Source organism: Cricetulus griseus, chromosome 2 (assembly GCF_003668045.3).
Source record: "Cricetulus griseus strain 17A/GY chromosome 2, alternate assembly CriGri-PICRH-1.0, whole genome shotgun sequence".
In the NCBI taxonomy this organism is placed as follows: Eukaryota; Metazoa; Chordata; class Mammalia; order Rodentia; family Cricetidae; genus Cricetulus; species Cricetulus griseus.
In genome coordinates this window covers 265344048-265368248 of record NC_048595.1, presented here as the reverse complement: position 1 = coordinate 265368248, position 24201 = coordinate 265344048, and the positions used below count along the sequence as shown (strand labels likewise).

At 42.8% G+C, this 24201-nt stretch overlaps 1 protein-coding gene across 2 annotated transcripts in view; it reads left to right on the top strand.

The window, feature by feature from the left end:
- Sobp (sine oculis binding protein homolog) overlaps positions 1-24201 on the top strand; it is a 160956-nt gene that overhangs the window by 94591 nt on the left and 42164 nt on the right. The window contains exon 5 of one of the 2 annotated variants that reach the window (XM_027402242.2): positions 2607-2702. The exons of the other annotated variant lie outside the window; for it this stretch is intronic. Within the exon in view, the coding sequence (XP_027258043.1) occupies positions 2607-2702 (96 nt within the window). The remainder of the gene's footprint in view (positions 1-2606; positions 2703-24201) is intronic. 2 annotated transcript variants of the gene reach the window in all.

Genomic DNA, 24201 nt, shown 5'->3' with positions numbered 1-24201 from the left:
ATTTATTTATTTATTTATTTATTTATTTATTTATTTATTTCTGTGTGTGCATACCCATATACTGGTGCCTTGCCATGGTATATGTGCAGAGGTCAATTCTCTCCTTCCACCATACGGGTCCCAGGGATTGAATCAGGCCTCCAGGCTTAGCTGCAAAAGCCTTATCCACTGAGCCATCTCAGTAGCCCTGGAGGGTAGGGTTTCTTGGACGCTGGAATGAAGCTGAGTGTCTGAGGAAATATGGGGGATTAATACAATGGTTTTTCAACGAAAAGACAAGTTTCTGGCTTCTCTTTATTTCCCTGTGTCCCCAGTCCTCGCTATTATCTTCTATTCCTACTTAACAAAATCTCCTATTGATAAGACTTGATATGAAGCATATAAAGCACACTCGAATCTTAGATAACGGGGACAAAACACATAAAGAGTATGTGAGCACCTTGCATGTAAGTGGAATGAATGTATTTTTGCCACTTATGTTGAAAATATCCCCAGGCATCTGGTGTGTATGAATGTGTATACATAGTACATGCATAATAAACATATTCCACCTTATGAATATTTATACACAAGATACATATATATTGAATATAGACATACATATGTAAATAGTAGCCCTTGTAAATGATATGCAAATTGCACTTCTGAGCATATGTATCACAGTGCATCAGGAATATAATAGATCCACCACCAAGCAAGACATATTTTGAAGTGTTATTTTCTCGAGTTGTTTATGATAGGATCTAGTTACTATCCAGGTAGGTGTTATTTTTCATCAGGGAAAAGTAAGTCACTGGACAGGGCAGCATTACTCGAAACAGTGACTTAGAATTTTGCTATAAAGAATTTAGTATTGCTGTCACCCATTGGCGTCTCAGAGCCTTTTTCCAGAAGCCCTTGGTCTGTGTACTCACTGTGGGCCCCATCTGTGGTGTCCCCTTGAGTTCCATCATCCCGCGCTGTGACGTCACTGCAAAGGGGTTCCGATTCAATGCAGTGGGAAGGAGTGTCATTGGTTTCAGTTGACTGTTCGGCCACAGGGCACAGTGCTCACTTCTTTCTCTATCACATTCAGCCTATCCTAGGAGACATTTTAATTTTACTCTGCTTTGATAGGGGACAACCACATAATGAAAAGGCACCACATTAGAGAGATGGCCATAAAAGATATATCAAAAATGAAACCCAAACCGAGCAATCCCTTTCCACACAGACCTGTTATAAACCAACCTCTCCTGACCCTGTCTTTCCATTTCCCAGTTCCACCTAGAACCCTCATGATGAGCAGCAGAAACCTCTATTAAATACAAGCTATACAATTTTCAAATGTGCAGAGTATGGATTCCTTTTAAAATGACAGTCTACAGCATAGCTGGGGAGCACTAAGTGACACTTGTCAGGTCAGACTTTGCTCTGTCAGAGAAATAATACGTAAGCACTGTCATTGCTGTGTCACCGACTCTGCTCACGCCGCCACCCACCCATACATCACAACAGGTAGTTCTCAGCTGTTCCCTTGGTGCCAGACATACATTTTATCTAAAGAGACAGCAGACAGAACTACCTGCTGCTTCCTGCGCGGCTCTCCCTGTGTTTCTCTCCCTTTCCTACCTCATTGGGGTCTTTAAAAACCAGCTGGCAGGCGGCCAGGAGCTCATCATTTGAATGCAGTGCAAAATGGATATGCATAATTATATGCAAGCCATATGTGAGGGAGGCAAGCTCAGCTGTGGATTTTAGGAGGCCAGGAGAGAGAGAGAGAGAGAGAGAGAGAGAGAGAGAGAGAGAGAGAGAGAGAGAGAGAGAGAGCTGCAGAATGCAAGTGTCACCAGATGAATGGATCAATGAGTGTGCTGCGGACACACCCCTTTCACCCACCTCTCCCTCAGGCCAGCTCCAGACCAATGGTGATTAGGAAGAGAGGACCAAATTCGGTGTTGCTGATGGATAATGTTAATGCCTCTATTGAAATGGCAGCTTTCTTAATTGACAGCATAGATCAAAATAACCAGTAACTTTTAACGCAGCTTCTGAATTAAATCTATTTTTTAACCGCATTTGATTGGAGAATCATTGTTCTTATGAGATCATTGATCCTTTAGGATCTTTATTTAAAAATTGAGGGGAATCAATTTATCTCTAATAGTATTGCAGTTCAAAATATAATATGCAAATTGCTTTTCTTATGGCCTTGCTATTAGAATTTCTTAAAAGTGCATTATCTAGAAATTGCTTAAGCATGCCAATAAGTTTAAACACGTATGTATGTCATAGAATCCTAATTGTGCAACGAATCATGTCACTGTGTCACTGCGACACTCAAGTGGTGGTGATCTCCAACAAAACTAGTTGACTTTTGGTTTGCTTTGTGTCATTCGAACTATCACACCACGATGAACCTGCATGTTCAAACTAAACAATACAAAGAAAAAAAAAACTCAAATTCTGATATCTGAAAGGCATACTGCGTATTTAAACAAACTACTTAATAATGTTGTTATTTCTGGATTCCCGTTTGTTTAATGATCTGAGCTGTTATGCTTTTAGCTTTTTTTTTTCTTCCATTATTTGTAAGTCCCTAAATAGGCCGTTATATTTCCCTTCAGGCTAGAGATGAAGATGGACGTGCTGAAACTTACCCCCAGCAGCACTATGCTAAGGAAACTCCAAGGCTTGCCTTCAAGAATAACTGCGAACTACTTGTAAGAATAACATACTTACAACAAGTCTAGAATGTTACTTTAGCACAGTGAAAATAGTTTTTGTGAGGGTTTGTTCATGATTACATAATTTATGAAATATTATATTTTTCTGTATAGAGTTCTAAGTGCTAATTCTGATATCACTGCATATTAATTATAAGATCTCAAGTTGTTTGCAAATCTTTTATATCTGATTTTAGAGCTTGAATGGCCCTGTCTTTATTAGCTTGTTTTGTATTGTAGTTTATAAGCAGTCACTTGGAGAATGGCTAGTAAAGTTAAAAATATAACTTGATACATGGAGCTTGGAGAAAACCCCACCCCACCCCACCTCCCTCCTACGCCTTAAGTGTGCACTATTGTAGCAGACAGTGGTTGCTGGGGTTTGCTTCTGATAGGAAAGATGGTCCATTTGACACACAGCACTCCCTTTAGGATTCAAGTATTCCTCCACTCTCTTGCCAAACTCCACAGTCTCTCCCCTGCAGAAGGAGTCAGTAGTGACAGGGTGGGGGGATGTTTACTGTCGAGAGAGGGGGACATCAGCTGTGATGAAACTGGGTTCCAACGCAAGGTTAATTTGCTGTTCATTTTAGCATTTACAGGGAGACAAGATGAAAAGCAAGCAGGAATGCCTATTATATTTCTATTAAATGAATCTGTTGGGACCTAACATTCTTGATTAGCTTTTGAAAACGAGTGCTCGGCAATGCATTTTCTGTTTACCTAAAGTAAACAGAGAATGAATTGTCATTTATTTAGAGATGCAAACACCGCTTTTGAAAATGAAGCTTTAGGAAGGATCTAGCATGTTGCCCCTAAATGTTCTTTTCTTTTCAATTGCATTAAAGCAAAAACATTTGCTCCAACTAAATGAAAACAGGGATAGAAAATGAAGATGCTCGGCTGTTACATTTCGAGGTAGTTTAATTCCTGTTTGGATTTTTGGCCAAATAGAATAGAGCTTTGCCAGATCTCTGCATTAGGAATTCCCACGTGTACCAGCCTTTGGATTTGGCTCTGACACCAACTGTTCATTAGAAACAAAGTGGCCAGAGAGCAGGCGAAGAGTGAAAAAATACAGGCCTTGCTCTTCTAACGACAGTGGCTGCATTGGACAGCAAGAACCTCCTCCAGGCAGCACAGCAGGCGCAATCACAATAGCACCACTCAAGCTGTGGGGGCAGTGCCCTTGACCAACCAACCTGCAGGCAGACACACTGCTTATAAATGCAATTGTGCACATGAAAATTTAACTCACCTCATATTTATTTGAGGGCTCTTAAAGCCCGGGTCTGCTATAGCATTACCCATTCTGCAGGAAGTCCTTTACACGTGGTTTTTTAATGCTCTCTTGGTATCTGCCTGGGGTGAGAGGGGGAGGGCATTTATGATGTTTTGGTATCAAAATGCTTTCAGGGTGCCTTACTTCTTTTTAGAAAGATTGTGAGGACCTATACCACACTAAATCCCCCCTATGCATTGGAAAGTAAATGTGCTTGAATGTATACTGAAGGAAAATTTTTTAATGTGAATATCGTCTCCAGATACCTTTAGACAAAATAAATGCATTGTGATTGCCTGGCTTACAGCAGGACTGTGTCGCTAGTTTTGAGAGGTTGGAACAATTTTCATCACAGAGTGGTTGCTGTCAGAAAGGCTTTGTTTTGTTCCACATCCTTTCCTGTGATTAAAAAAAGAAAAAGAAAGAAAACACAAGCAAGCTTACTTCTCTAAGGAGAAATGTAAAAACACACATATATGCATAGATTTATTTTGCCAGATGCAAGGAAAGCACTATGTTTAGCTGTTGTGGATGCCTGAGAAGTTAGGCTTCTTTGCAAAGGAATTGTTCATTCTTAAGAGAGAGATGGGAGTTCCTTTCCTACTACAGTTCCAAGGAGGTTTTTAAGGAATCTGGCAGGGAGGATTGCAAAGTACCTTTTTAGCTTAAGGGTGATTCTGGCATCTTCTTCCATGCTAGCTGCAGCCCCAGCAGCAGCTGGTTGGGAGAGTGAGAATAGTGCTGAGGACAAAGGTCTTTGGAGTTCCCAGGTGATCTGAAGCACACAGCTGGAAGGCTTGTCCCCTGGGCCACAGAACTGTCTACCAGGCCAGGTAGACAGGACGTTGACTCTGTATTATTGATGGCTGAATGTCTCTGTGCCCCTCCCCTAGCCCACACTTCTTGGAAGAGGCAGGAATATTGAATAACTTACAAAAAAGCAAAGTAAAATCAATGCCTGGAATACACAAGTGTGTGTAATCAGAAGGCACAACAAAGACAGCATTGGCTGTAGTAGATTCTGCCGTGCAACTGGAGAGTTCCTGTAGGGCATTGATTTTTCCATTTAGATCCCAAACTGTGATGTGTGCCTTCACACTAATGTACTGTACACATGACTAGATATTTGGTTTGGTGGCCAAGATTCTTGCTTTGGTAGTAACATGGCGATTTCCTCATGGTTTTTAAATTAATTTAGAAAATGAAAGGCTTAAAAGCTCAATGATTAGATAAAGGAGTCCTGTGTGATGGGTCACAATTCAATGTGGCCACCCAGCTCTTCATAGACAGGTGTGTGTGTGTGTGTGTGTGTGTGTGTGTGTGTGTGTGTGTGTGTGTGTGTAAGAGGAGGCTCTCCTACATAATCAAACTAGGGCACAAGACAGCACGTGTGGGTAATTTGTATCATCTTAACACTAACAGCAACATAGCATTCAAGAACTAAGAAGGAAGTACAGTTAGAACCGGCCATGGTGACCAGAACTTGCACCAAATTCCAGCTCCCTTTATAGTCATTAAGTTTCTCTCTGGAGAAAAAAGCTGTAAGGTTTCTCATCTTCCCTAATGAAATGCCCATTCGGCTGTGGACTGTAGGAGCTATGGTGAGAGGAGATTCTTACGGATGTTTTGAGTTCATATTTTCTCATTAAGCCTGTTTCTTGTTAGTTCATAAGAATTGGCTGGGTGAAAATCTTGTAGAAATAGAATGTAAAATTGGGCCCCAGAAGGGAAAGACATACAATTAGAGGGAGTTGTTGAAAGGTTTGGAAAAGGAAATGAAGATAACCGAATTATTGACATCCCTGTGTGTGTGTGTGTGTGTGTGTGTGTGTGTGTGTGTGTGTGTGTGTGTGTGTGTGTGTGTGTGTGTGTGTGCACCTGTGCTTGTTTAGACCAGGCTGTTGGCCAGTAAGCCTCCAGGATTCTCTGCCTCCTCAGTGCTGGGATTACAGGTTAGAAATCAAGCAAGTTTAGGAAGACCAGAGAAAGACATAAGAGAAGGCAGTGCAGGAGAAAATGCTTGTCCAACCCGGCTTCAGCTTCCGGAAACATCATCTCTATGGCTACCTCCTGGCTGGAAGGGTGAGGGCTATGAAGAAGGTGAGGGAGGGAGTCCACAGCTGGGAGACAAAGTAAAAATAACCCGAGAAAGCATTCTTTCTGGTCACTTACAATGCCAGCGAAGGGAGAAGATGAAAACCATTTAGGTGTTGTGGCCTTGTGAATAGAGATGGTGGGGAGCAGAGAGCTCACTGACTGCTCTACCTCCGTTCTTTTTGAAGGCAGGCAGGTGGATTAGAAGATGTGGGGACACATCATCCCCCAGCTTCAGAAATGCCTGTGTCAGTGCAGCCTTTGGCTCACAAGTATCTTCCATGCATTGTACTAGACAAGCATAGAGGGACATGGAATAGGACAAAGATACTGACACTGCCTAGGAGAAAATGTATGGTTCAATAGAACCAGGCATACTCATCATGGTAGCCATTAAGTATATGGGTTCTTGGGTAAAACAAATTTTTCCCATAGATCCAAAGGCATAAAATACATATGACATCACCGTAGACCCAGGTTTGTATCTCTTGGGCCTCTCTGAGTTTACAGTCTTCATCTGTAGAGCCTCAGGGGAGATTATAATGATGACACAATGGTATATTTAAGGTCCCTGTTGTCAGTACAGATTAGCAATTCCATTGTGATTCTTATCGTTGTTGCGGTTGTTGCTGTTGCCTCATAAGCCGTGTCCTGGAAACGTACTAGGGAAAGAGGGTGAGATTCTTGTCTTGTGCAGCCAGTGCACTGAATGGAAGATGCTCCTTGTGCAGGCTCAGGTGGGCACTGGTCATAGGAATTGGTGTGTAAGGGGTGCAGCAAGCAGGCAGTGTACCCTGTGTAGCATCTCAGTGGGCCAAGTGTGGAGAACCTGAAAACTGAGGAGATGGGCAGATGGGCAAGTCTTCGAGAAGTCCTCATCCATGACCCAGCCTATGGCTTCTACTCCATGAAAATTCCTAGTGTTTCTATAGATTAAAAACAACTATGGAAAGTTTAATATTCAAAATATTATATGAGAGTTATCATGTGCCCTATGTGCTTCCCCAGCGCAGATACTCATCAGCTAGATATTAATCTTGCCCACTTGTTTCTTTTTCTCGATGTCCCATTATTTGTTATGATTATTATTTTTTAAATTGAAATAGAGTTACATTGTTTTCTTCCTCCCATCCCTTCCTCTAGCCCTCCCCAGGTGTCCCCTCCAACCTCTCCCATGCTTCCCCTCAAGTTAGAAACACATAACATAGATAACATAGCTTCTCTCTCTCTCTCTCTCTCTCTCTCTCTCTCTCTCTCTCTCTCTCTCTCTCGCACGCACACAACCTGCTAAGTCTGTGTTTGTTGTTTGTGTGTATATACTTTTAGGGCTGACTACTGTCACTCTGCGTTGGACAGCCAATAAGGGAGCTCATCTCTGAGAGAGGCTAATTCTCCTCCTCTTAGCCATCGTCTGATTCCTGTGGTTCTTTGTCTAGGGGTGGGGCACTGTGAAAACTTCCCCCTCCCACATCAAAATGCCTATTGCTATAACCATTGTTCCCACCTTGTTGATGCAGCTGCTTCTAGAAGAGAGCATTTCAAGGTGACCTTCTGGCTCTCACAGTCTTTCCACCTCCTCGTCCTCGCCAATCCCCAGCCCTAGGTGCAGGAGCTGTGATGTAGATGGATATGTTGGAGCTGAGCTCCTCACAATCAGCTGATCTTTGCCTTGCAGGCAGTTGTGGTTTCTATGATGCTCTCCATTGCTGCAGAGAGAGGCTTCTTTGATGAGGTGTGGCAGCTACACTGATCTGTGGTATAAGGATAAGATACAGAATGTAGTATGGAATTCTACCAATCTACCAAGTGGAGGTGGTAGATTCCTTTCTAAGGTCCATGACCTCACTAGCACAGAGAAACTGGCTAAGGACTACAGTACTAGGCATGGCTTCCCTCCTGTCCAATTAGGCAGCTGTTGGTTACTGCCAAAGCGTGAGTGCCGCTTATTGCACCTTTGTATGTATGTATCTTGATCTGTGATGATCACTGTTGTGCTCATGGGCACTGCAGCTGGGCAGGACTATTGTTTCCCTCCATTCACAGCTTTGTGTAGTATTTTCTAGAATCATGAATGCTAGACAACAGGAAAGGGACCGTCAGGTCAGATCTAGCTCAGATCATCCAAGTCCCATGTACTAAGTGTGCTGTGTTTTCAGCAACAGGGGCTCATCCTCAAGCTCTGAGAGGCAAGCCACAGCTACACTCATGGTCCATACAGTTTGGGGGGGTCCCCTGACCTACCCTGAGCAGCTGTTCAGAAGAAAGTTTCTTGTGCCTGGGACAGTGGTTTTGTTAGTCTGTGGTTCTTGTAGAGAGCATTGTCAACTCAAGTGGCTTAACTTCCTTCAGGGTGTGTGTGTGTGTGTGTGTGTGTGTGTGTGTGTGTGTGTGTGTGTGTGCGCACATGCATGTAAGTGTGTGTTTACACTTGTGTGCACTATATATAATTTTAAGTAAATATAAAATAATAAGATTCCCTGAGGCTTTATCAAACAACATTGCTATTTGTCCCTCATCCCTCCTCCTTCTATATTGACTTCCCTCTATCCTCCTGAGTTGAAGCCCCCACCCTGTTTTCCATTTTCCACTTTGTATCACTCGTATCCTGCTGGTCGTGTCCCCCGCTAACCCTGTCTGTGGTCCATGGTTTCTGTGGTCACTCCATGTTGTATATTTCCATCTGAGGATTTGGAGCTGGGAATGGCAGATGATAGAGAACACGTGATATTTGTCTTTCTGAGTCTGTGTTACCTCATTCAGTATAATCTCTTCTAGGCCCATCTATGTATATGCAGATTTCATGATTTTATTTGACTTTATAGCTGTACTGTATTCCATTGGGTGCATGTATTGCCTTTTCATTATCCACTCATCTGTCAAAAGACATTTAGGTTGATTGCATTTCCTAGCTATTGTGAATAGCGCAGCAATGAACATGACTGAGCAAGTGTCAGTGGAGTAGGATGTCCTTTGGGCATGTGCAAAGGAGTGGTATGGCTGGGTCATATGGTAGATTTATTTTTATTTTTAATCTTTTTTTCTGTGGATTCTCCATACCACTTTCCAGAGTGACTGTACCAATTTGCATTCCCATGAACAGTGAATAAATGTTTTTCTTTCTCTACAACCTGACCAAGATTCGTCGTCAACTGTTTGGTTGATCTTATCCATTCTGATTGGGCTGAGAAGAAACCTCAAAGTTGTCTTAATTTTTGTTTCCCTAAATGCTAAGGATGATGGGCAGGCACTTCTTGGAGAGTTTCTTCACCATTTTTATTCCTTCTATACAGAATTATGTTTAGATCCCTAGCCCATTCATAATTGGGTCATTCCCCTGGAGGAATATGAAGTGTATTTTCTCTCTTTTTTTGGTGGTGAGGTTTTGTTTATTCATTTATAGTTTTTGCACTTCCCAGGTTGGGAGTACTGTGTTCATGCTAGTTAAGAGAAGAATTAGAGCTTTGGAACAATTCACATAAGACACATGACCCTCACTTGTGCACCGAGTTCCTCCCTGCCCAGTATAACCTTGCATGTCTTCGCAACCAGGACACATTTTCAAAGCTCTAAAGATGAAGTGTACATACCCCAGTTCTGGGAATGGCTTGAATCTTTGCTTTCCTGACTCTACTTCTACCTACATTTATTTTAAAATAAAACCAACTTTCTTTGAAGCCAGTGCACCAACACCTGCCAGCCCCGTCATAGCAATGAAGGGGATTCTGGATGGCCACTATGCATTTGGATTTGTCATGTCATTGCTGTATCTTGGGCACACAAGAGCACTTCAAATGCAACAGCAATTGCCATATTTCATTTGGAACTTAATCAGATTTTCAGAATAGTTACAAGTAACCAAAGTCCTTCTTCCTGGTGCTGTTGTTCTAACCAAAGCCACATGTGTGATCCCACTCAATTGTAATGTGCAGGTTGTTGCTTTGATGCTGCAGTTGAGCCACACAGGTACTAAAAATGAGTTCATGTGACGCATTTGAACTCCTACTGTAGCAAATAAAACATTAAAGGACATGAACATGTGTAGCACACTGTGTATCTTTTTTTTTTTTTTTTACAAGAGTGACTGGGTAGAAGAATGGCCCAGAACTCAGCAGGGACTAGCGACTGCTGTCTAGAGAGAACTGGCCTATCTCACCCATCTCACTGGTCTTTCTACCCATCTTCCAGATCCCTCTAATCTTGGACTACTCCCATGTTCCCATAGGATTCTGAATTGGCTTTTATGCAAATAAAAGATCTTCTGGAAATGAAAGCAATGGTCTTAAACTAAGCGAGATATGGCTCTGACAAGGGTGGGCCATTTACGCTGTTTGTCAAGACCATTTCATTTCTACACGTACTGAAGGGGTAACTGCCATACCTGTTCCATGCACATTCCTCTGCTTCCCTACTTTGTTCTCTGGCGTTGTCAAAAAGGCTTTGGGCTCCTCTTTCTTGCCATGGCCTTGTGGTTCAGAACCTTCCTTTCTTTTTCCCTGTGTAAAAACCCTCCAGACCACATGCTCTCTACTTCCATCTCACAGACTGTATCCTAACTCTCTTTTTAGTTATTTTTATTTGGAGAAAATACCTAGGGATGGGCTAGAGTTGACCATTCCTGCTCTCATCCTGAGGCTCTGGGGATGTAGGAGACTTGATTTGATCTGAGGCCCTAGTTGCCAGCAGGCTCTCCCCTTCCAAGACTTGGAGAAATCTTTGCCTTTCTAGTTTCAGGGCAGCTGCATGGGAAGATCTGAGGTAGAGAGGTTAGCTTTTCTCACATGATACATGAAGACATTCTTAGAGCCAGAGAGACAGAAGGGAGGCCACGTGCTCTCCAAGGGCAACGCTGTGGTTTGGCAGGTGAGAGCAGGAGTCTGCCAGCTCTGCCAGCTCTGCGACACAGGCAAAGTTCCCATGCCAGATGTGTGAGAGTAAAGAAAACACCCCACACTTCATAGGGTCAAACTTAAAACCAAATAAGATCATGTATAGGAAGTACTTAGTATGCCTGCACTTAGTGGTAACCTTGTTCCTAATGAAACAAAACTGGAAGGATTCCAAGCCTTAAAGATGCCTTGGTGCTAATGCAAGAAGTGTTCCACTCTCCGCTCAAGCCTCTTTCCACCTGTTCTATAGAATATATTAAAAAACCAACATGATATTTTGGTGTTGCTTTGGTTTTGAGACCATTCTCAGTGATAGCTAGATTAGCCTTCAACTTGCCATCCTCCTGCCTCCGCTTTCTAGGTGCTGGAATTACAGATGTGCATCATCCTATCAAGCTTCCAAGTGCAGTATTTTAATTGAATTAATAATAATAAAAAACCTTCAGGGAAATCCGCACATCCATTCACTTGTCTGTTTGTGCCTGAGGAACTAGAAATGCCTGTTGACTCGTAGTCAGTGTTGCTGGTTGGTGAAGTACTGCAATGTCTGAGGCCTGTTTTAGGAAGAGCCTAAAGTTAGTTTGGTGAATGGACCAGATTTAAGAATCTTCACCACTGTGCCCATGGGCTGGGTGACTTTGAACATTTACAGACCCTCTGGTTCTGTGTCCCCCTACAACATGAGAGCAGCAACAGCTGTCCACTAAGTCTGGTGTGAGATGTAAGTGAATGAATTTCTCTAAGTTGCTTAGGAAAGTATTTGGCAAACACTTGGGGCGCTTACTCAGTGTTGTTATGATTGTGTTTAGCCTAATATTGCTTGCTTTGAAGCACATCTTAGAGTCTTCCTTGTCCAAATTTTGAAGCAAATCTGAATTTTTCATATGCATATGTGTAAGAAGCCATAGAACAAGATGAGTACAAAGTATATACCATGTAACTGATTCTTAGACACTTAAATATATATATTCCTCTCAAGAACTATGATCTACATGATCCAAGACCTCTTGAGCCTGCCTGACCATTTAATATCTTAGAATGTAATTAGATTGGGTGTGGTAAAGCACACCTGTAATCCTACTATACCAGTAGTCCAGGCAGGGGGATGCTATAAGTTCAAGGCCAGACTGGGCTATAGAGTGAATCAATATTTTTTTAATCAAGAAAATAAAGGTAAGGGGAAAATGTCATTTATGAAGACAAATGCCTGTATTAGCTCTACTGTGCCTCTGGCAGCAGTAAGAAAAGAAGACAGAAACTCTGTGTGGCTAGCTCCAGGGAACGGTGTGCTACCAGTCTTTAGAGAACTCTTCTAGGTCTCCATTCTAACGGTAACTTTGCTAAGTTAATACTGTTTCAACTTTATAGACAAGGACTACTCTGATTGGTGTGGAAGAGGAGAGTTTCCTATGGGTAGGGCTGGGCTTGAACCACACCTCTGACCACATACCCCATCCTGAGCTCAGGCCAGCTCATGCTTCTGCCTCCAGAGGGCCTTAAATAATTTTCTAGGCTAGTGCCAGAGGAATTCAGCCTGTAATTGTGGGATGAAGGAGTCAGGTCTTCAAGGCATCTCTATAGTGACAGGTCTTGGGTAGCCCCTGAAGCCGCAAAGCACATCTACGTAACAAATAGAAGTTTATTCCGTAATAGTGGTTGAAGTTTGAGAATTCTCAGTACATCATAAAGCGGGGAACAGAGTCAAATCATATGCTTCTTAAACCTGTAAACTTGGGACATTAACAAAACAGCAGGGCGGTGGTGGTGCACGCCTTTAATCCCAGCACTCGGGAGGCTGAGGCAGGCGGATCTCTGTGAGTTCCAAGCCAGCCTGGTCTACAGAGCGAGTTCCAGGACAGGCTCCAAAGCAATACAGAGAAACCCAGTCTCAAAAAACTAACCAACAGACAAACAAACAAAAAAGCTGTAAACTATAGAAAATTAATTTAACATAAATTTTGAAAATCTGAGAATCATAGAATATATGTAAGTTCTAAGTTTCCTTTTGAAGATTTTTATACGTTTTTATCACTAAAGTCAATATTTTTATTAATTTTTATATGTGTCTATATATGGGCACATTCAGATGAGTGCAGACACCCTTAGAGTTCAGAAGAGCTTGTTGGACCCCCTAGATCTGGAGTTACAGGCCTTTATGAATCACCTGATGTGGGTGCTGGGAACCAAAGCTTGGGTCCCTCTGCAAGAGTAGTGTGTGCCCTTCACCCTGGAGCCATCTTTCTAGCACACTAAGGCCATTTTAGGCCTTAACTACTACCATTTTAATTGCTAGAACTCAACAATTACCTAAAATAACAGGGAGAATTTGCCTCTGACATTTTCTAGGAAACTATAGATCATATATCAAGTAAAATAAGGAAATCAAACAGGATGCCCATTTATCAATATGAAAGTGTAAAAATAACCAGCCAAAACTCAATCAATCACATTTCGTCATGGACTTGGTTTCTATTTAGAATCAAAAGCTATTGAGAGCCTGTTGTGAAAAAGGAGAAATAGATACATAATCGCTAGAGTTGAAAAAATGGTGTGTGAATAATGAGGAGGCAAGAAATTGAAGGCAGGGGTGTGGGGTGGTGAGAGCTGATTGGAGCCAGCAAGAAGGAAGATAGATGGTGGCGCTGCCGGAAGGCAGAGTTGGGAAAGCAAGAGCCATTGAAATAATGTCTGCCCATTGCATTTGGCTTCTAGTATCTTTCCTGGCTGTGGGTTTGTTTGTTTGTCTCACGTCCTGCTGTTCTGGTCTGAAGCATCATGGTGTCATGGGGGGACTCTTCTCTGCCTTCCAGGCAGCCCGTGTTTCCCCTTGCATGGTTAAGTGTGCCCAGGAGTACAGCCATTTACCAGAAAACATTTCCCACTGTTCCTCATGGGAGGCCCTGGCTGAGAACTCTGAGGTGGCAGTGTAGTCTGCCTTCCTTCTTGTTCATCTCTGGAGCTCTGGAACTGTGCTTGCCTCATGCCTTTTTTTTTTTTTTTCTAAGATTTTTTTTCCACCACTAAGATTTTAACAACTCAAAAATGGGAGCCACATATTACAATTGATGACCTGTCATTGTTTAATTGGCAGTGCTTTCTCCCTTGAGGTATTAAGATAATGGCATCTTAACAGCCCGTGGTGATAGAGACTCAGTGAGGTGTGACATGGCTGCTCAGGAATTATTTGTTGAGTGAGTGCCTGTGCTAGCCCACATCCCTGGGTCTAGTCCCAAGAAAAATGAAATGTCCAAAAGTTAGTTCTGGATTGTATCTGCTGAGGTGGAGTTGAGGGGCAGGGAGGCCTCTGATTTCCCTGTCCCAGCAAGTTCCTGCAGTTTACCACAGTGCAGCCCCTGCAAACGAAATGTTGAACCAGCTAAGCTGGCTTTAAAATAATAAACAGTATTTTTGTCTTAATTACCTAGAAAATTGCTTATCTATTAATATTTCATGGAGATACTTTAGGAGAGAAGTGGTGGCCTCTTTCCTCCATGTCTTTCCGTAGGAAAGGCTGTAGGTTGCATCAGAATGACATGAATAGCATGTCATTTTGTCAATTAAGATGGCCTTATCCCTTACCATCACTATTACCAGCATTCTTTAGAGATGGTCCCAGCCTATAGAAGAGACAAAGTACACAGTGCTGTGTTTCCTGCATCTCAGAATGTTGATTGACAGTTAGTGCCAGATTATGTTGTGGATAAATTTGTAAGAGGCCCTTCACTTCTCATGGTTTGGGTCCCTTTGAATGGAAAATTCAAATCTAAATTTGATCCTAACATGGCTCAACAAATGTATCAGGCATTACCAGTGAGAGAGATACTACTTTTGGATCAGAGAAATATTTATATATTCATTAGGTAGCTTAGAATTTGAAAATGAGCACCATTGGTGCATAGATATGACATAGAATATGAAGGCAAATTTATGTATGTTGTGCAGAAGTGTTGATAAGTATATATGGAAAATGAAAGCAACGAAGGCATTATTCAAGTGTTTATGAGTCTATGGCATTTAACTAATTTCAAACATTTATCTAGCATTTTTCTTAACTAATTTAAAGTTTACATATGAATACATAAAAATAAATAACATGGAAAAACCAAGTTCTAATGAAATTTTTATCTTTGTTTTTTTTCCCTTAGTTTTCATGCATTTTGATTTTTAAACAGTGTCTGACTGTCATCAAATCAGCCAAGTTGAAAATTGAGCTGTGTCAATGGAGACAGCCAGTCCTGATAATTCAAACCCAAAATACCTTCTCTCCAGGGATATACTCTCCCTGGCTTATTTTGTCTGAATAGTTTCTTATGTCTCTAATTTATTCTTTTGTGTGTACAGCATGGAAATAGGATCTATTTGCAATTCAGTGTCTATAAAGATTTTGAGCCCTTAAAAATCTGTATATTTGGGGGCTGGAGAGATGGCTCAGAGGTTAAGAGCACTGACTGCACTTCCAGAGGTCCTGAGTTCAATTCCCAGCAACCACATGGTGGCTCACAACCATCTGTTATGAGATCTGGTGTGCAGATATACATGGAAGCAGAATGTTGTATACATAATAAATAAATAAACTCTTTAAAAAATCTGTATATTTAATGTAAGACTGTGCGTGTGTGTGTGTGAGAGAGAGAGAGAGAGAGAGAGAGAGAGAGAGATTTTGAAGACTTTTTTCAATGACATGTATTTATTGGTTACCTACTGCTGCCCCAGTGCAGGAGGCATAGATCAAATTATAAGGTTAAACTATACTTATATGAATAATATATTCTATTGTGTTGTAGTTTTCAGGGCACTCGGGGATTAGGCAATAGAAACATACACACAAATGATGAAGTAAAGGGTCACCTAATGATGGCCTGGACATCTAACTAACCCCCACCCTGAATGCTGGGGTCACGGGCATGGGCTGTCACACCTGCCCAGGACTCTGCTTTAAAATAGTTGAGCATCAAGATCATGCTCAAGATTAAAATGAGTGGCACCTAAAATAGGATGCCTGTAAGAGCAGGAGAAGATTCACACAGTTAGTGAGACCTAATGTCTTCCCTCTGACTTGCCTTTTTTCTTTCTGAGCCTAGTAATATACTTATTTAGTCTAACTTATTTTTAGCTTTGTTATGCTTCCTAAATTGTAAGGGTTTGAGGGCTTTATTTTTTTTTTTATTCCAGCAGGAATTAGGCCACATGTAAAGTACCCTTTTCTTCTCCTACGAGGAGGGGGATGGTGAGAGTCTAATCTAGTCTGTCTAGTCAAGGCAGCCTTGTGGATGCAGCTCATGAGTTCCAAAATGTGACTGGCTTCTCCAAGAGCCATTGGGTCCTTTTGCTCGGTGCCTAGTAGGCTGGCTTGCACCTCATGGAAGCAAGAACCCCGGCAAATGATGAAAAGATCTGAAATTCAGATTTTTTTTAAAGTGTGGTTGAGTCTGCCATTCAAACAAAAATGACTCAAATTCATGGGTTTGCATTTAAGTTTTCTTTTGCAGAAAAGTGATGCTGGGACTATTATGGTTACTAGTGAATGAAACTCAGCCTGTCTTTAGGAATCTCTTCTTCGCTCTGGGCTGTCATTATCACCATATCTTTAGTGTGTCCTGGCCAAAACATTGGCATCTCTGCTTTCACTATTTTCCTAAGTTAGACTATGCAAGTGTCCCTGCCTTTGTGCTGTCCCCAGAATCCATGTCACAGATTCTTCCCACCATTGCATCAGTAAACTTTCATTAGGAGCCTATTATGTGCAAGGCACAAGATTATTTTAAATGGCTACAAGATTGGCTGGATGGTTGTTTTGAGACAAAGTCTCATGCATCCAAGGCTAGTCTCAAACTCACTATTTAACCTTGAACTTATGATTCTGAAATCCATTGAGTGATGGGACCCATGTATGTACTACCATGCCATTGCTGTAGTCATTGTTGTTTACATAGTGCTAGGCATCAGACCCAGGGGGTCCCTGTATGCTAGGCAAGCATGCTACCAGTTACACTACATCCCCAGTACTTCTTCCCCTGAGTGCTACAAGTTAATTTACCTTGCATGATAATATATACACATAGAAATTATATATATACATGTAATATATATATATATATATAAACTATTTGTATGTATAAAGTCCTTTTACTAAGAGATCTAAGTAGATACTCAAGAAACACCTGACATATGAATGAATTAACAAGCCATGCTGCTGTGGCTCCCTATTGGCATTTTCCACAATGTGCTAAGACTCCAAAGTCTCTCCCAATTCTAGAGGGTGGCCAGAAGTATCTGCAATGAGGCGGCAGTGGCTGAGTAGGCTTTCTTTTTGGCGCATTGTTGAGCTGCCAGGTTCATGGGCTCAAGGGACAATGGCCCCATCCTTAAACTAAGGCACACTTTGTCCCTTTATCCCTTCCCCACCCCAGCAATCCATGTTTATTTCCCTAATGAGTGTAGGACCTGTGAAGAATCTTCCTCACATTGCATACATTCCCCTGTATGCACTTTTCTGTCGGAGGGACATGTCAAATGTAATATTCAGAGCATTATGCTTTAAAATAGGCATTTCTGGTTGAAAATGAGGCTCTGTTTGTAGATCTCTTACCTAGGACGGACAAAGCCTTCAGTCTTCAGCTCTTCATAAACCAGGTGTGTTGGTGCCCACTGCCTGTGCTCCTATAGTAGTATCATCCTTGGCTACACAGAGAGCTCAAAAAATATTCTTTCATGTTTTACAACAATTCAAATTAAGCTTTTAAGTGAAAAATTATTTTGGAAATGTTACTATATTCCTAGGATGAAGTAACATGCTTTCTCAGGCTAGCCTAGGATGGCAGGCAGTTTGTCCACATGCACCACCCTACTCTTGATTTTTATACAGAATGTCAGTGAGCCCAAGACGCAGTTTTCTCTGCACTACTCCTCTGTCTCACAGAATTACCATGAGAGGATCATCAGACTTCCCTTGGAAATAGAACTATTCAAAGTCTTGGATTTTATTACAGGATTTTATACCAATAATTACTTAAAATTTAATGAATTTCACTACTGACTTAATTGCTTTTGAGTAGTTCCACTTAACTTATTAAAGAGAAGCAAGGACATATTCATTTAATGAGCAGCAGAAGTCTTGCCCTCACATCTGCCTACATTCTCTTTTCAATTAATCAATTATAGTTCGATGGTGTGTAATTACACATTAAGAAAGTTATTGGATATCTCAGCATGCCTGTCCCAAGGGGCTCATGAATACACTAATATAACACACCTGTAATGGCCTGCTCTCAGATCTGCAAATTACACTCATTTCTCTCTCTCTCTCTCTCTCTCTCTCTCTCTCTCTCTCTCTCTCTCTCTTCTCTAAATTAAGATAAGGGCAATTACCATTAACTTTTTGAGTTGCATTTAGTCAATGTGATATGGGAAAGGAAGAGGAAAAAGGATGGGGGAGGGAACCACATGGTCAAAAGGGAAGGAAAGAGTCTGCTGCTGTAATCCATCTGCCTTTTGCAATTAGCTTCCGGAGATTGGAGCCTGCCTGGAGAGCAGTGGCACAGGAGCCCTCCATCAGAGCTGTGTGTACTTAATAGTACTAAATGCTTGAGACAATCGGGCCAGCAGTGCTGGGACTCAAACAGTGACTTGCCTCTCAGCTCCCTTCAGTAGCCTGGTGAGGGAAATAGGAAAACAGAAAAAACTTGGCTTGTTTCAAATCAAAATGAAGTCTGGAACTGATCCCCACTCCAGAGCACCAAGCCCTGCATAGCAGCTAAGTCACTCTAGGAGAAAAGAAAAAAAGGAAAAAGGGCCTGCTAAAAATGCAGCCTATACAAAGGGTACATTTTATTCCATCAATGGCCTGAAAGCTCTGGTTCTGCGAAGGGGTCTATTCTGTTTATGTCCTGATTTATGTGAACCCTGTAAAACCCGAGAACCTCTAAGCCAGATAATATAGTCAGAGGCATTCAAAATGCCTAAGCCAGTCATGAGATTTTAAGTGAAATGCCGATATCTGCACAGCTCAGACTCAAGAAGCAATCTGTTGACATTTTCAGCAAATGCTATCTTAGTGTGAGACAGAGGCAGCAACGTCTTCCTGCGAGTGCTCTTCAGTGCAAAGGGACTCTTCCCCCATCTTCCCTGCTCCCCTGCAGCAGACCTCCCCCCACTCCCATGTCTTAGGTTAGATCTGTTGTGACTAATGGCTGTGCATCCAGACAAAAGGACACATTTGGATTCAGTGAGCAGATGTTTCTGACATTCAGATGAGTGGTGAGCCCTCTGGGTGGGATGAGTTTGCCTCATTGATGTTTTCAATTCAACAGCCAATTTTAGGTATTTTTGTGTACTGTTTTCCCTGCCTACAGCCACTGGTCACACACACCCTAGTGGTCAGTTAGGCTGAGCCTGCCTCCCAGTGTGCCTTTCTGAGACTGTCCAAGACCCTGCTGGCCCTGAATGGAAGATGTGTGGCTGTGGCAGAGGCACCCCATGTACTTTCAGGGTGTGGCCTTTCCTGGTACTCCTAGCCTCCCGGGACAAATGTCTCTGCCCAAAGGGCTGTCTTCCTGTGTGGGCTGCATTTGTGGCATCTCCTGGGCCTCCATGGGGTTGAATTGTAAATACTGGCCACCACATAAAACATGCCATCTGTACCCCCGTGGGTAGTATGATGGAACACAAAAAGATTTATTCCAGGAATATGAACTGATGTTTATAGAAATGCCGGGGATGGCTTTTAAAACATAGTGGAAAACTGTCTCAAAAGCAATTTAAGTACCAAGTAATAGAAGCCTGAAAAGGGGGCTGTGGAGGCACAAGGAAGGCTCTGTGCTTGGAGAGAGATGTCAAGCTGCTATATCTACTGACCCCTTTCTGATGATGAAAGATCCTGAGAGGAGACATCCTCCCAAGGTTCTACAAGAGCCACCAAGATGCACCTACACAGTTTTCCTAACCCCTGTAATCATTGAAGGGGCTGGAGGGCAAGCAGGTAGTGTTAGATTAAATGACTTACCTTGCCTTGGGGCAGTTCCTTCATTTACTGGGCTGGGATTAGGGCTGTGTTGGAGGTTATCACTTGTTGGGATCATTATACTGCAGCAGATACCGAAGTGTTGGCTATAGTGTGATGACCATGTGATTCAAGATTTGCCCAATATATTGTCCTGTTTCAATACATTGTCAGTTTACATAAAGCAGTTGTTCTTCAATAGGCTCTAATGGCCCCCAGCATTAGGAAACAGTGAACATTTTTGAGAACCCCATGAGTTATCGATGTAGTTCTTCCCTGTTGTGTGAACTGGAAGTAATTTCTGCCCTCTATAATACACATATGAAATACAAAGTCATAAACAAGAGCCAACAGGTTCACAAATATAGAATCAAGCTGTCTGCATGGAACTGAGTATTTCTGGTTCCTCTATTAGAATTCCTTTGCAACTTTGCTTGTTGGTCATGTCATCACTGAATGCCTGTTAGCACTTACAGCAGCCCCAGTCTGTGAGACAGGCAGCCTCTTAGCGGTGGAATTGGGCAGTTCTCTTTATATGTTCTGTAGTTATTGTCTTTGATGTAATTTTGTTTCACTGTTAGTTCTGCTCTATAAATGCCCACTGCCTTTGTAAAGAGTGAGGTCTCCCCTGAGCACAGGGCTCTCAGATTTCAAAGCATGACTCTCTCCCTACATCCTGACTCCACTCACGCCTTTATCCATCTTCATCTTTTACTCTACTCCGGGTTTGTGCTTTACATCATATTCCCTTTGGTAAGGAAGGAGGGTGAAGAGAAAGAGCAGATAGGCCCGTGAGAGCGCCCCCTGGACACAAGAGATAAAATAACACCCTCCAACTTGGCCCTGAAGGGAGGTGTCTGGACCCAGGCCTGAGAACTGCGCCAGTACTTTGGAGCCTTTGAGTTTGATATTTTAGATTCTTTAAGCCAGACTCTGGCATGTGCACGAGTCCTCACGTGCATGAACATGTGCATACAGCAACTTTTATTGAAGGTTCAAGTTACCAAAGAGCTTTTTTAGCCTGCTGTTGTGAAAAAAACTTAAAAATTCAATGTGATATTCCAGTTCCTAAAGATTCTTTGACCACCTGGTCCCAGGAATTTCTCCCTGGCCACAGTTCCCTGCAGGTCTCTGCCTCCTGCCAGCCCGTCCTGGCCCTCTCCCCAGCTTCACACTTCTTCTCGCTACATGCATAGCCCCATACTTGTATTTGCCTCAACTTCTCAGCCGAGCCAATTAGAGACAGCCTCATGCTTCCATGCAATCCTTTGGAAGTGTCCCTTTGCTTTTATGTTATTATGACAACTTTCTTATGTGCCCATAGGAACAGAACAAGTCAAAGGAGGGTTGACATTTGCACAAGGATACTAAGGCCCAGGCTGCTTGTCTGCAGCCACAGAGCTGAAGTGAGATGCCTAAGCAGTAATGGCGCTTAGGGCAACTGCCACTTCTGTTCTCGCTGCTCTTCTCCTGTCAGAGGCGACAGGAACAGAGGCATAGCCCCATGCTGTTGCCCACAGTAGCCTGAGGAGTTCCCTCAGTCCTATAGGGACCTGACTCGTGCAAAACCAGATCCTGGGCCACACCACAGAAAAGAATTTGGGGGCAGAATAGTATGAAGCAGAGTCAGATTTTATTAAAAGTAGGAAGTTCTCAAGGAGAGAAAAGGCTCCCTTGGGTGCGGGGTGTGGACCTCTCAAATGAGAGTAGCACGTCCATGTCTATAGGATTCTGGAAGCTTTTAGAATTTCACTAACTGATGTTTAGACTCATTAGACCCTCTCCTTCTCTCTCTCAACTCCCATTTACTAATTGAGATAATAGGATTCCTAGATGGGATTGGAGCCACTAGGGTTGTACAAGAAGTTTAGGATGTGTCCTTTTGATGTAGTCGGGGTTTCTGGTGACAGTCCCAGGACACTACAGGTTATGGCATGGGGAAAGCAGAGAGGCCTTCAGCAAATGTTGCTGTGTTGGAATTCTTGATTCTAAGCTGGTGAGGGGCTCCAGTTAGACTCCAGAGTGACAAGATCCTTTCCTTGCATTTCTGTCGAGCTCACTAGCAGAGGAGTACCCTGTCTCAGCTCAGTCGTGAAGGCTTCTAGCAAAAGGTGAGAAAAACCCACTGGCGCAAACCTGTCTGCATTGGCTCTTTCCCAACAGTCTCAGAGAAAGCAAAGGGGCTTGATTGCAGTAGCAGGCTGGCTGGTCCAGCTTACAGAGTGTCCTCAGCCATGGTTGAGAGTCCCACCCCCATCTTACCCACACATATCTGGAAAGGGGAAGTAGGAAGCTTAGCTTCTTGCCGTAACTCTCACACTGCTTCCTGTGGCTACTAGAAAGCCAATTCATCTTTCCTCAGACCCCCAAAGTTCTTTCACAGCCCTTCAGAAACCGTATGCACATATGGCGGGATTCTTACTGTAGTCAAGAGGCCATCTTGCAGAGAGTCCAGAACAATGACACGGGTGTGCAGGGGACTCATCTCAAGTCCAGCCTCCTTTGTCACTGTGTCTGTGGTTCTGATGTCTGAATTTTAAGACTGTAATATAAAACAAAAAGGTGAGGCAGCTAACGGGAAGCTAAAGTCTAAACTACCTCTATGTATGTTGGGGGGGTTGGGCCCCATCCTTTGATGCTAGGAACAAGAATGTCCTGTCCCAGAGCTTAGATGGGGATGACATACCTGCACAGGGTCTCTCACACTGTCTTGCAGGGTAGGCAGGGCTCAGCTTACTCATCTCCTCAAGCAAGCTAAGGTGCACTGGGATGGATAGCCAGGTATGTGCTTAACCCTCCCGTGGACACTGAACAGGTGAGGCAGTTTAGCGTGTTGCAGGCTCTGGGGACTGGAGTTTTCATATTCCAGTGAGAAGGTCTCATTGTCCACACAGAGAGAGGACTGGGGAGAAAGTGTGTGCGAAGAGCCATTTGGGCTGATAAGCATCTGCCCTTTTACCCAGTCCTGGAGCATGCACAGAGGGATATTATTGATATGGCACCAGGTTTTAAATGTTCTGTCTGTTGTCACTCTAAATCATCAGACCCTCTCCCTGCCTGCCTTTCCTACCCCTCCCACTATGGACAAACATTGTCAGAGGATGTGTCCTGATTCTTTTCAAGCATTTGGTGACAATTTGTTGCACAACAGGAAATGGACAGTAACTTAAAGAATCGAGTGTATGGCCACCTGGAATTCCTGGGCCAGGCCCAACATGAAATACTCTGGTCTGTTACCATTCATTCCTGGGAACACGGGTGCGCCTCCAGCTGGCCCTTCATGCTTTGCTGCTGATGTCAAATGCTGGCACTGCTGCAGAAAAAAAATTAAGTTAATGAATATAATTTTTTTCCTTTTAAGAGCCCTCTCCCACTTTTTTCTTACACATTTGGCATCTGCCACCTATTGTAGAAAACACGTGCTTGTAAAACCTAACAAGCAATAGCAAAAAACAATCGCTCTCAAACTGAGCACTGCTCAGCGACTCTCTGCACACAAGGGCAGTGTCGTGCCTGAGGTCTTCTGGATCCTGTGTGTTCAATGCCATCAGTACCTCATGTTTGCTGGTTTTAGTTTGATGACAGAAAACCCCCCCATATCAGCTCTTCACAGTCCTTTAGAGCTTCCCCTGGGTGGAGTCCAGAGTCCTGTGGCCTCCGAATAGATGGGACTCTTTCTAGGGGTGTCTGTGGAGAGGGGTTGACTGGTCTACAGCCGTGAGTGTCCTGGGATGTGGAGGGTACCACAGTGAAAGGGATGGGCCTCCCACTCTTGAAATTTCACTCTGGGGGGATAGTTCCTTGTGTGTTGATTGCTAAGAATTGACATTTTGCTTTTTCCTGGCCCTGGAACAGGGCCCAGAAGGAAGAATGGATAACCAAAGGAAAGACAGAACAGTGAAAGAAAAGGTAGAGCCAATATCTCACACTGTCTCATCAATTTTTTTTCAACAGTAGGGTCATCTCACCCTAGACCACTCAGGGGAACAAAACACTGCTCATGAATTCTTGTACATTGCTCCCTGTGGTGACAAATGGGCTGGGGTATGATGCAAAAGAAAAGGAGATGTTATTTGTATACTTCTTGTGAAAGTGGGGTTCTGATCTTTTATTGGGAAGGCTTATGTTTTCTTTAAGATATGACATATGCCCTGGCTATTTAGTATCAAAATGTCCTTTTTCCTTAAAAAATGGTTTTTTAGAAACATCTTTAGGAAGAAATGATTCAGGGGATTG